The sequence below is a fragment of the Uloborus diversus genome, chromosome 3 (assembly GCF_026930045.1).
Source record: "Uloborus diversus isolate 005 chromosome 3, Udiv.v.3.1, whole genome shotgun sequence".
NCBI classification, from domain to species: Eukaryota; Metazoa; Arthropoda; class Arachnida; order Araneae; family Uloboridae; genus Uloborus; species Uloborus diversus.
The window spans coordinates 177,004,847-177,017,901 of record NC_072733.1 but is presented as its reverse complement, the minus strand read 5'-3'; the positions used below and the strand labels follow the sequence as shown (position 1 = coordinate 177,017,901).

The 13,055-nt window shown below is 32.3% G+C and overlaps 1 protein-coding gene across 1 annotated transcript in view; it reads left to right on the top strand.

Annotated features, from left to right (window-relative positions):
• Nucleotides 1-3,840: 3,840 nt before the first annotated feature.
• LOC129219063 (uncharacterized) overlaps nucleotides 3,841-13,055 on the top strand; it is a 145,891-nt gene continuing 136,676 nt past the window's right edge. The window contains exon 1 of the mRNA XM_054853382.1: nucleotides 3,841-4,004. Coding sequence (XP_054709357.1) covers nucleotides 3,841-4,004 — 164 coding nt within the window. The remainder of the gene's footprint in view (nucleotides 4,005-13,055) is intronic.

Here is a 13,055-nt window from a genome sequence, read left to right as displayed (position 1 = left end):
GGCTAAATGTGGAGAGAAAAATATGGTATACCAATTTAGGCAAATAAAGTGCAGTGTATAATCGTACATTTCTGGCTTCTATAAATTAAAAAACAAAAATCGAGCAGAATTTTGCAGCAGACATGCATATGATTGTCTCTTTGAAAAGTTTTTTTTTTCAATGCTATTGACTTGAAATATATTTAACTCCTAATCTTTTTAAGTGCCTAAAAGGGGAATTTAAATTGGCAACTGGGTAATCCAGCTCACAAGCATGGTCACACCTATTTAGTACAGCAGTAATACATAATCAATCCTTTATAAAATAGTTATTATAGCTACTATACAGTCCATGCCGCTTAATGGAAGTCAACTGTAGAAGTTAGAAACAAATGGGTGTGAGTGAAATTTTCTAAGTTTCGGGAAAAACGCATTTGAAGTTCAGATCCTACGTAGGCTTTCATTGAAAGTTTTTTCTAAATCATGCTACATAGCAGAAACCATCCGAGTTATACGTACTATCCCTTGCCCCAATACAGATGAGAGGTTCGTCTACCATTTATACAGGTTATCTCGAATTTTTAAGTTTGGCACTTACATCTCTTTGCTTCTCCTTGCCTCACAAGGCCACGAAAATGTATTCTAATCAGCAAGATATTCCATTGTCTAGGATCAAAATGAATACTTGCAATGCTTTGGCACATTGAAAGTGTATTAAATTATTCAGGATATTATTTTTTCCCATTCTTCAACAAGCTGGTTAGACTGTATTCTTCAATGAAACAAGTTTGTTGTTGAACAATAACTGAGAGCGTGGTACATTCTCACTCGTTGCCACCTTAATAGAGCACAGACATCACTGCAAGCTGCATTTCATCGCTTTAAATTAATAGAAAGGGAGAGAAAAAAGCTATTTCTCGCACTCTGAAGTACTGCAAGTTCTTCAGCATATGAGAAAGGCTGTCTCTGTATTCATGAAACACATTAGCACTTTTACTCACATATTTTTCGCAACTCAACTGCACGACATAAAACATTTTCAAATGGTGTACAGAAAAATCCTACTTTTAGCGGCATAATGTTATTCATACTTGAATAAAATAGCTTAAAACAGTTTTTTAAATGTATGTAAGAACAATAAACATGCAAACCGTTTTTCTGAATATGAAATAATTCATTTCTACGTGTACGACATTTTTTGAAGCACATTGATTTATTTTATTGTAATCAGTAAAAAACTAACATGTTATAAAAAATGAGAATACTAGTCCATTTACTTTTGTAAAATTAATTATTTTCGGCCTGTAATATAATAAATAAAATATACTAGTACTTTTAAAACAAACAAAAACTTTTCATTTAGAAAAAAAACAAACATATCTAGGGAAGAAGAAGAAAAAAGCACATAACAGAAGGGGGAAAAAAACCATGTACCCAAGTTACTTTCTTTTCTTAAGCATTTAGTTTTACTGCCATTCCTCCTTGTCTTTATAATTTTCCACGAAGCCAAAGTGGCACGAAAGCTTTTTGTTCTGACTATCCCCACTTTAATTTAGCTTCAGAAATTTATCGCGGAGTATCTGCTAGACAAAGAACTTGTGATATCATACGAGAAGAAATTTGAGAATTAATTTACGTCTAAACTCGTAGCAGTCATCATTCGGCAAAGAAGCGGAAATTGCTCGCTGGAGACCGGTAAAAGTGGCGAAAAACTCAAGTAAAGACTTAAGGTAAACGTAATTTATGTCGGTAATTTAAGAACATCCCCACTGTTGCTACCGATGATATTGCAAAAGTATTTATTTCGTGGTGTCGTTCTATGACCGTTTCATTTTTGATAGGATTTTATTATTGAAAGTTTCAAGTCTAATAAGCATATTTTAATAATCCCATCAAAACCCTCCTATCAAAATGAAATTTCGTGTCATCACTTTATTATCGAAGCTTGATTTTTTGAAAATGAATTAAATTGTTTGTTTCTTTTGAAATTGTGGGAATATTATGTGGTCTTTCTAGGCAAAGCAATTGATTATGTATTTTCCCGGAAGTGTAATTTAAAATTTACTTATTCTTATTTGAAGTCAAATTAAAAAGATAGAAAGTCAGTTTATAGGATTTCCATTTAGCTTTCTGTCTGCACTTCAAATAATATTAAAAATTTAAATCTGAGGGTTTCGAGACGCTTTAATTTTCTATTAAATTTTTTGTTTACTCAAACTAACCCAATGGAAATATGAACCACGAAATTTCATAATAACAAACCTTTTGCATTTTACTTTTATTTGCTTGTGTATTTTCTTTATAGCTTAGTGTGATATACGAAATTGGGGCTAAGTAAGCCTTTTTTGTATTCTTTTATAATAAAAAATGAATGACCAATAATAAAAAATGTTGTCTACAAATATTATGATTCATAAGTCTAGCTTTTCTTTACAAAAACAGGTAGAAGTAAGAAAAAAACATTGTCCAACTTATTATGTTACTATAGAATGCTTATTGAGCTAAGGTAAAAGTATAATATCTGTCCAATAAAACTGGTGAAAAATAATGGTAATAAATAGATGCATCTTTTATTACCATAATTGATACTAATTAATCTCATTCAAATATTTTTCTTCTCAGTGCTATAAAAAACTAAAAAAATTTCTTGAATCCTATAAAAAAAACCATACTTTCATGTAGTTGTCTGATTTACACTAAACTAGTTCCGCAAAATGTGGAATTATTTTTCATCAAAGTAATTTCTTAAACAATCGTACAACTCGCTTCAAATATCTAAGGTTTGTCGACGTAACATCAATTTCTTCAACTTCATGTAAAAGTAATATTACGCTTACTTTGGGACGTGATATTGCATGTGTATGAGCTGAACATTTAAAAGTGCGAAGCAATATGCCTGACCGTAAAGTCATTTTCTCGGTAGTTAGAGAAACGTGACCTGACAATAATGGGTGGACAGAGGTTTAAAACTGCAATTTTACTTTTGTAAGTATGGGAGATTTTTCTTGTAAATTTAAACCTTCTGGCGTATCTGTTGCATATTTATCTTCTTTATTATTTAATACTTGTATTGTTGGGTACTTGGATGTAAAAAAAAAAAAAAAAAAAAAAAAAAAAACTAGTTCGAAAACAGTTTACTACACTCGTAAACATATTTTTATGAAGTCATTTATTGCGCACTAACATGTGCTGAAACTTTCTTTGCACTATCATTACTTTGCAATAACATCAGCATTTTTTTTAAATTAATGATAAACGACTGTAGTATACTTTAATATGCAAATATTTTTTGTATATTTACTTTAAGCAAGAAAAATATATAATGCTGATATATTGACATTCTATTTACTAGATGTGTTCCGTCTGTACTTACATTTTAATTCGTGTATTATTGCTGCAAAGTTTATTAATTTAGCTCTGTCAATTGTTTTATTTTCAAATCAAATAAACTTACGTAATCATTTTTTAAATAACTGTCAGTATTATCAGCAAAAAATTAACTTAAAAAATGTATTTGCAATATTTTCTCCACGTTGATTGGATACGTTATTTGGTTTTTGATTAAACAACGAATTTCAAACATTAACAAAATTCGAATCAGTTAAAGACTTATCCATAAAAGCAAACATGATGATGTTCTAGTTACAATTACTGTCTGTTCAAACATATTGAGGGAAAATTACTAAAATCTTTTATCCAAATTAATATCTGTTTTAAACGGTGGTCCAGAGGTCCAATATAGAAATGAACTAAAACTTTATTGCGTGTAAACGTTCATTTAGGAGAAAATGATAAAATACAATCTTTTGTCTACTTATGTTGATAAATTTTATGTGCCAATTATGGAGACCGTTATAGCTGATGTGTCTTTTGTTTGCAGCGCCGGTATGCCATTTTCCCAGCAAATTAACCGGACTTTGGTTCCAGAAAGGCTGGCAGTCTGCCATTCGGATTGAAGGAAGCACATTCTCCATAAAAGGGACTTGCGTAGATTCCAGTCAAAATATGTTTCTCATAGAAGACAAGTATGTTCTTTCTATTTGTAATCTTTGTATATCTTTGAAAGAATAACAGTTAACTGACAAATGTTTGTATACTTGTGCGATCTCAAATACATCGTCCTAGGGCAATTAAATGAAAAAGTCAGCCCTTTGTCCCGCACGTGGCTGTTCATACATTTCACTAGAAGGTAATATTATTAAAGGATAATGACGAAATGTTTACTTAAGAAAACACATATAAGTTTGTAATTTGTTAAGCAGAAAAATGTGCTCATTAACATTTTAAAGTACAGTGAATGCGGGTAACTGAATCAGTGGTTTATTGAATCAACCGCTTTAATGAATCAAATCGTCAAAAACAGAACAAAATCCAGCTTCATTAAATTAGCCGCTTTATGAAATCAAAACTGCTTAGAACAAATTCGATTCATGTAAGCAGAGGCCACTGTATTATGTTTCATGAAATATTTGAGGCGTCACGTGGGGGCAAAATGACCGTTTTCCATTGAATGGCTCCCTATGGTGAGGCATTAGTCAGTTTGGGAAGATACTAGGAATCTATTTTATTAAAAATAACATTTTTGAAATCGTTCAGAAAAAAAAATGTAACTAATGTATTTTAGAAACATTATCATCAAAAAATAGTTTCGAAGTACAAAATGCAAAATAAGTTCCGAAACATTTTGGTGTTGTCAAAAAAATTGTAGGTATTAGTTTATAAATAAATGAACATACCGCATGTTCTAACGGTCAGTTGACGCAAGTCAAGTAAAATGCAAAAATGGGGTAGTTATGATCTTAAAAGCTTCACGGAATTCATTTTTTTTTAATTTGTAATTCATATTTACAAAACAATAACACTAAAAACTCATATTCAATATAAAAACCCAAGAATCATTTATTGGTTTCATTTTGTAGTTATTTTAATTACTATTCAATGTTTTAGAAAAATGACTACAGTACTTGGTCTTTTCAAATATGATCTGTTTCCTATTTTAAACATTCATTTTCAAAAGTTGGTGAAATACATCAATTGCTGCTGACTATTTTCATACAAAACCAAACATAAGAACTAATAATTTGATAAATATATTTGAACTGTTATGATGTAACGAAAAACAAGAGTGAGTACTTTTAATCTCCAACTCCAAACCTTTCACCATGAAGCGCCTTAGGGTTACCACATATTGTCGCAGGCGATGATATTACGTATACTGTTTTAGGACGGGACCAAAGAAAGTACACTTTGTAGAGCAAGGTTTCTCTACTTTTTTTTTGACTTGTGTCCTTCTTTTGTGAACCAAAATTTTCGTGGCCTATAAAGTGGATTTATTTTAATATATATATATATATATATATATATATATATATATATATATATATATATATATATATATATATATATACCTATCAGGTATTTTCTGACTGGCATTAAGAAATAAGCCTGGAGAATAAAATAGATTATATTAAGGAATAATCATTCTAATGACTGAATGAGAAAATGAACACAACAGTACAAGAAATTAAGTATACTACATTAGTGGTTTGTAAAACATTCAATAATGCAATAAAAAAATCTGACTGTTGAAACATTTAAAAATTATTTGAACAAGAAATTTAGTCAGAAATATATCAGCTTACTTTACCATACATTATCATTGATTTTGTAACACTTGCTCGTTCTAATTTTTTAAAGACATTTTTAATGGTTAATTAATCTGTGATTACTATCTCCAGCAAAGTTTCTCTCTTTTAAGCAAAATAAAAAGCATTCGTTGCCATGAAAATGAAGTCAAATTCATTCTCCTAAAACTATAAATACAACTGCAGGATTTCAACAATTTCAATATCGCCCATATGTAAATAGCAAACACTTTAAAATCATTACATATTGTCAATATGTAAACATACAAACGTATGAAAATATTTTAGACCTGTATTTAAAAGATCAAGTTAACGACAGCTTTAAAACTAGAAAAACTATCAAACTATTTAAAATTATGTACAATGGCAAGAAATAATTTCAATTTTTAGATTACTGAGGTACTATTTTTTAACTTTTAACAAAGTTATATCAAATACAGAAAAAATAAAACTAAATTAAATAATTACATCTTTGCAAAAGTTTACAGCATCAAACATAAAATAATATAGAACTCGTTTTTTTTTTTTTTTTTTTTTTTTTTTTTTGCGAAGAAAATAATGCCCTTTAAATTTTCACAATTCTTTAATTTATCAACAAAGGACCTATATCAATGTTAAATGCTTAAATATTATTATTTTAATTTTTTACACATAGAAGAAATAAATTGAAAGTATTCACAATCTCTCAACTATTTTTTCTATTTGTTGGCTCAAACATTTTATTAATCTAATTTTTAGTTTATATATAAAAAGGCTTTTAGTTTCTCCCGTAAGAGCTATTTTTATCTAAAGAAAAGTTGCTAAGAAAATCTTAAGTTAAAAGGTTTGCTGAATAATTTGCCGTTTACATTTTCTTGCAGAGTTCATGTTGTCTCTATAAATAGCTCAAAACTCAATGAGAAATAGTTAAAAAAAAAAGTAGAACGGGAGTGAAGCGCCATTATCTGAAGGGAAGGACATACAGACAAAAACTTCCTACTCCCACATAAGCCTACTACTTTCAGTCCTTTTGTTTTTAAGCGCTTATTTAACTAGATATTTTTATTACTTGTTAATTCTGAACTAGTTCTTGTTTTTTAGTGATTTTTTTATATAATAATAAGCTTTATTATTATTTTTTTTCATTGCATCCTTTTTCAAGAAGCTTTTAAGCAAAGTTGGCTAAAAAAGTAACAGAAAATGCGTACAAATTTAAAAATAATGTTATATAAAATTAAAAATAAATTATTCGGAGTAAGCCCGCAAATAAGCAAATATATTTGACATATTGTAAACTCTTTTTATCAGGAACAAGAACAACGAACTAAAGCACTCATTTTTATCATATTAATTTTCCTTCCCCAATGTTAAGTCTTATAATAGTCTGGAAGCCAGGTACAAATTTGGTCAATCATTTCCTTTCGAACGATAATTGGTGAGAGGCATCAGGGAATGGTATCAAAATGCCTCCTGAAATTCAGCTGCGTGTCCGTGGATGGGATGGGTGGCGGGAGCCTCCTAATCATGTAAAAAAAAAAGTCAGTCATTTCCTCCCGGATGAAACTTTGTGAAATTATAGTTAAGACAATGTCTCGAAGGAAAATAAAAGTCAGCTGACGTAACGCGGTGGGTTATAAGTCAGCAGGTAGGTCGAACATGTAAAAAAAAAACGATGAATTCCTCTCAGCTAAGAATTTGCCTGATGACAGCTTATATGTAACTATGAATAAATACACAAGTCAGCTGGCTGTACCCCAGTAGAAAAATGGTCAGCTGGTACATTGAAAGTTGAACCGATTATTTCAGAAAGGGCGTAAGTCCAAAGGGTTTCCGTAAGTCTTATGCCCTTTCTGAAATAATCGATTCAGTTATGACACAAGAGTTAAGCGGGATCATATATCGCCTACTAGAATGCACCAGCTGACGAGTTTTCCCTCGAATAACTGACAGCTGACTTTATTTATTAGTTATCGAAGTACATTATCAACCAGCTTTGAAATTTTTATCTGGGAGGAAGTGACATATGCCAAATTATTTTCGTTGTTTTTAAAGATTGAAACAACACACACTAGCATAGCAAACAATAGTGGTATCTAACCTACTGCTTGCGGGTCACATTCGTCCCGTGAATGGATTTGGTCCGTTGGCGGAAAGCTTAAAAACCAAATGACCGGCCTTTAGTTGATAATATATTTTCTTTTTTGCATTTTTTAGAGAAAACTAAGCCCAAAAAACTCAAAAACCGCACGATTAATCGCTTAAGTAAGAAAATTTCGTGGGTGAACGGCGAGCAGCAGGGGCACCACTGATTAGACCAGTGGTTCCCAATCTTTCAGGCTATGCACCCACCACTGAACACTGATGTGAATTCACGCACCCTCCCCCATCCCGTACACTACCATAATCGGAATTAGAAACTAACGCTGTTTATTAAACGAAAATGAGGATAAGTTTGTGTTTAATATTACAGTACATAATTTAATTTTGTGAATATTACTTTAACAGCAGCAATTAAAGAATAAAAAAACTAAACAAATTAATTTGAGGTAATCTAGGATCCGGTGAGATTGGCATTTATAGTCACTTTCATAATATTAGTGGGAGGGCTGCCACTGTTTGTCCTGGGAAAGTTTTTAAGTATTAGATTGTAACACCTGAGGTGACTTTCAATACCTTGCTCTATATTTCTACTTAATGTATGCTCATACTGAAAATCTAGATTCATGAGGCTAGTATAATATTAAACCTATGCGCGTTTGTCTGTGTGTGCTGCAACCCTGTCTCCTCCGGACTGGAAATGTCTACCAGGTCAATACTAGTAGTGTTGGATACAGAACATTCATGGGAAGGCGGTTTTTTCCTGTGTCAGCTCCCCAAACTGGCTGGAAATCTAGTCCTGAGGATGTCCTGACACACCGAGAATTATTAAAATATCAAATTTCACCCGCCGCAGGCGTCATCGAACCACCGCTAGTGTCAAACGGGAAGTTGGTGATCGAAGCGAACATGGGGTGGAGCCCCTTAGTGTGTAATAAAACTGTTCTAAAAATCTCTAAAACAGATGATAGTGTCAAAAATAATTTCAGGTTATCACAAATGTGAGCATAATGCTTTCCTTTATTGTTTTGCGTTTTTAAACATTCACGCCTGCTTTCAAATTCTACTACACCCCATGTTGACAACCGCTACACTATAGTTGGAACGGACCAAACCTGGCAGGGTCTTAATGCTGTGATTAGGATCTGCGTAGCCTTCACAGTCAGGTTAGGATTGTCCCATCTATAGTTCATCTCAACCGAAATATTGTTGGACTGTTGACCCACCTCACCTCTAAAACTTTACAATGGTCCTTGAACTTAAAATGTTGGAAGAAGGAAAGGCGATTAGAATATTGCTTGTTTTCCAGGAAAAGGAATTTTGTTCCGCCTTCGTCATGAAGTATCCGACGATTCTACTTCGCCCCATGTTGATAACCGCTACACTATAGTTGGAACGGACCAAACTTGGCAGGGTCGTAATGTTGTGATTAGGATCTGCGTAGCCTTCACAGTCAGGTTAGGATTGTCCCAACTATAGACCATCTCAACCGAAATATTGTTGGACTGTTGACCCACCTCGCCTCTAAAACTTTACAATGGTCCGTATAGCAGTTAAAATCACACCGAGTTGCTGCCTCTGCGAGAAATGGCGAATAATCAATCTGTTAGACGACATCTTAATGCTTTTACCCGAGGTCGAATCATTGGGAAGTTGGAGGAAGGCCGCAGTGGGACAAGTGTGGCTGCAGAGTTCGGAATTGCTCACAGCATCGTTTCACGATGCTGTGAGCGACTTTGGAGACAATTTCAAACTACAGGAACAGCTATCCGGGGGTTCAGTAGTGGTCGTCCACGAGGAACCACACCCGCAGATGACCGGTATATTGTTTTACAGGCCAGAAGAAATAGGCGAGAGACAGCGGGAGAAATCGCTAGACACACGACACAGGCGACTGGACGACCGATATCGCGTTTTACCGTGACCAGAAGACTGCACGATGGTGGTCTGTTAGACGAATGGGCAGCAATGCCTCAACAACTCATTGACACCCTCATTCTCAGCATGGGCAGACGCTGTGAAACCTGCCTAGCAGTCGGGGGAGATCATATCTCCTACTAAAGACCGGATGTTTCTTGCTGGACACCCATCACAGGGATGTTTCGGCCTTTAGTCGCATTGCGCTCCATGCTACTTTTTCAATAAAGCTTCTTTTTTTCCCTCTGATTTCTCTTTTAGTAAGTATTGCTTACATTACACATGTCTTTACGTATTGGGGATCTTACGGTATTAAATGTGTTGATTTGGAAAGCTTTTGTACAAAGTTACATTGAAAAAACCGTCTCGTCCTTAATTTTTGCACACCAGTGTATACACATGCAATAGATTTGGGTCAAGCGTTCACCAAGTTGAAATATTTCAACCGTAACCCCCATCGCAAAACTCGCGAATTCAGAATTTTCATTTTTTTTTAATGTGGCCCCCTTTATTTGTTCTGTTGCCTCCAAGGGGGGAATATGGCACATTTTGAGCCTGATCTAGAAGAATGTCATCACATGGCGGAGAAAATATTACCTATAAGCGCATTGATCAAAATTTGATCCTCTGAGCAAGAGCAGTTTTTAAGAATGGAATAAAGGACTACTATTTAGCACGCACCTTAACAACGTGATATCGTTCAATATGACTATTAAAAAATTAATCGTATCAAAATTTTAAACAATTCTAGAAATTAAACCAAAATACTTTATATGTTTCGGGACAAAAATTATCCCCTATTTTGAGAATCACTCATGTAAAACACCCACACAGACACCCATTGTTGATACTTTAAAAACGTAATAATCAACGATATTAGAAATAAAGAGAGTAGGGAACTGAAGAACCAGTCGGAAGAATCATATGTTCCGGTGCCAAAAAAAATATTTGAACTCATCTGGGAAAATATGACAATCGAATAAAAAGGGTTTTAATAAAAAAAATCCGAAAAAAAAAACATATGTTTGTTCTTCAGAAATAAGGTGAAAAAAATAGGAACAAACAAAATATTACTTAACGTATTTTGTATCTATTGGTTTTCTTTTTTTCAGTGTAAGAGAAACAAACAAGAGGATGGGGTTGAGCAATAGTATTGTCAGTAACGAAAATGGTGGTACTTCAAGCAGGGAAATACATAATTTCTGTTACAATGTTCTGTTACACTTTCACCGACCAAATGTGTAGATGAAAACAAAAGGGATATACATTTTACTAATGATCATAACATTGTATTAATAAATAAAATGTGGTGAATTGCAGCAAGCATTATGTGTTACCAAACATGTTTCAATACACAGCTAAATTATTTGTGATAGGTTGTAGTTTCAAATCTTAACCGAATACTAACTTTCAAAAATAAATATAAGCAATGCACATAAGATATTTTACTATTACAATTTTAGATACAAATTAATTGTATTGATAACTTCTATTTTTTTTTCTATAAATAAATGCCATTTAAATGAATATTAAAATGAAAATGCGTGTCAATTTAGGTAACATAATTGGTCGATTTCCACACAAATTCTTGACGCCCTGAAAAAGTAAATTTTTTAAATATATTGCTTTTAATGTCTAACGTTTTGTAAACTACATATTTTTTGCTCAAGTAAAACTAATTGCTTTTTTGATTGCGATTTCATTTTTGCACCGCTACTTATAAACTTTTCTAAAATTACGGAAGTAATATATTGAGTTAGCATTGATTAAAATGTTTATATGGTGTAAACAGTCGTGTCTTTACAGGAGAGGGTATGGTAATGGTTCGCCCTGGTTGCCAAATTGTTAAGAGGTGACATCAAGATGGAATTCAAGAAAATATAAATGCATCCATTCTAAAAATGCTCCCCAACATACTTAAAACTGCATTCAATCTTTCAAACGTTATATATTTCATTTTTAACAGTCAGATCATCACAAAAAGCTTTCATAACGTATATTTGTCTTTTAATGTACATTAGCTAATTAAACTTAAGTTACATGTCATACGTAAAAATGAGTAATTTCTGAAACTGGTGTTAAGTTCAAGTTAACATACAGCACTAAAAGAAATTTTTTGAGTGAGGTGTTGGAGGGGAGGAGGGAGGCACCACAAATTAAAACCCATTTTGTGACACCCATGTTAGGAGCTATACTGGGCGTAAAATGTGTAATCAACTGCAATTTGTATAGTTGATGCTAAATTTGTGTTCAACACGAATTCAAATGTATAGCTTTAAATGTGAGGTTTAATTTGTTTTTTACGTATTTGTAAATCTCGCGAAACATACAAGGGGTAAGCCAATTCAATGTTTATATCTAAGAAATAAATTTGAAACCGGGAACAAAGAGGAGTGAGAGAATGCTTAAAATAATGGTCTAATCAGATAAATCAACATAATAATTAATGGTACAGATCTGAGTCCCATTTTTAATACTGAAACTTTCAACAAAGTTTGCGGTACTAATAAAAAACATGCTTTACAAAATACAGAAGAGAGCCAATTAATTTTCAAACAAATTAGTTCCTACCATAAGTGGAAGTAATCTTTTGAACAGCAATTTAGAAGGAAAAAAGAATTGGCCATAAGATTTCGTTGCTTTTAAAAGTTACTAGGCTTTGAATGAAGTTTGAATGATACTTTGGTATACGCTCCTTATTCAAATTCCACTCTCAATGAATAGATCTTCATGTGATTGCTTCTCTTTATGAATTAAAGAAAGTAGATTTTATTTAATTCTATCAACAAAAGGACTCGACTAATAAACTAACCGAGATCTTTTTTTCGGAATCAAATAAAATCACTTTCTAAAGTGTATTTATTTGTTTGTTGGTACAATAATGAACTTCAGAGTTAGCTTGATAGTAGAAAAGGAATGCTATATGGAAATAAATGTTTAACAATTTGTAAGGAAAATATATTACTTTCTTTTATTTTAATTTCAAAAAATGCAATTTATGGTTACTAATGTAATAAAATGGCTCTATAAATTTCATTATTAGTTTTACTTTTACAGCTTTGGAAGCGTTATATACAAAGACGTTTTATATTTGAGCCTTATTTCATTCTTAAAGAGAAGTTTATATTAGTCAAATCAGATATGTTATTGATTGTATAAAATTAATAAGCATGTATAATATGTACATAAATATATATTCAACGTACTGCTGAAAACATTGCATCTGAAAACATATCTGAAAACATTGCATCTTTATAGGAAAAAAATCATTTTTAAACTAAACTGCAGAACGAACTGTCGCCAATTTTTTTGCCTGTATTGATGCTTCTGATTTTTTTAAAGAAAAAAAAAGATTTTGTAATTTCATTACGTCCAACAGAAAACCGGTCTAAGACATTTCAACAGAGCTTCTTCCAGTGATAATTTATTTAATTTTGC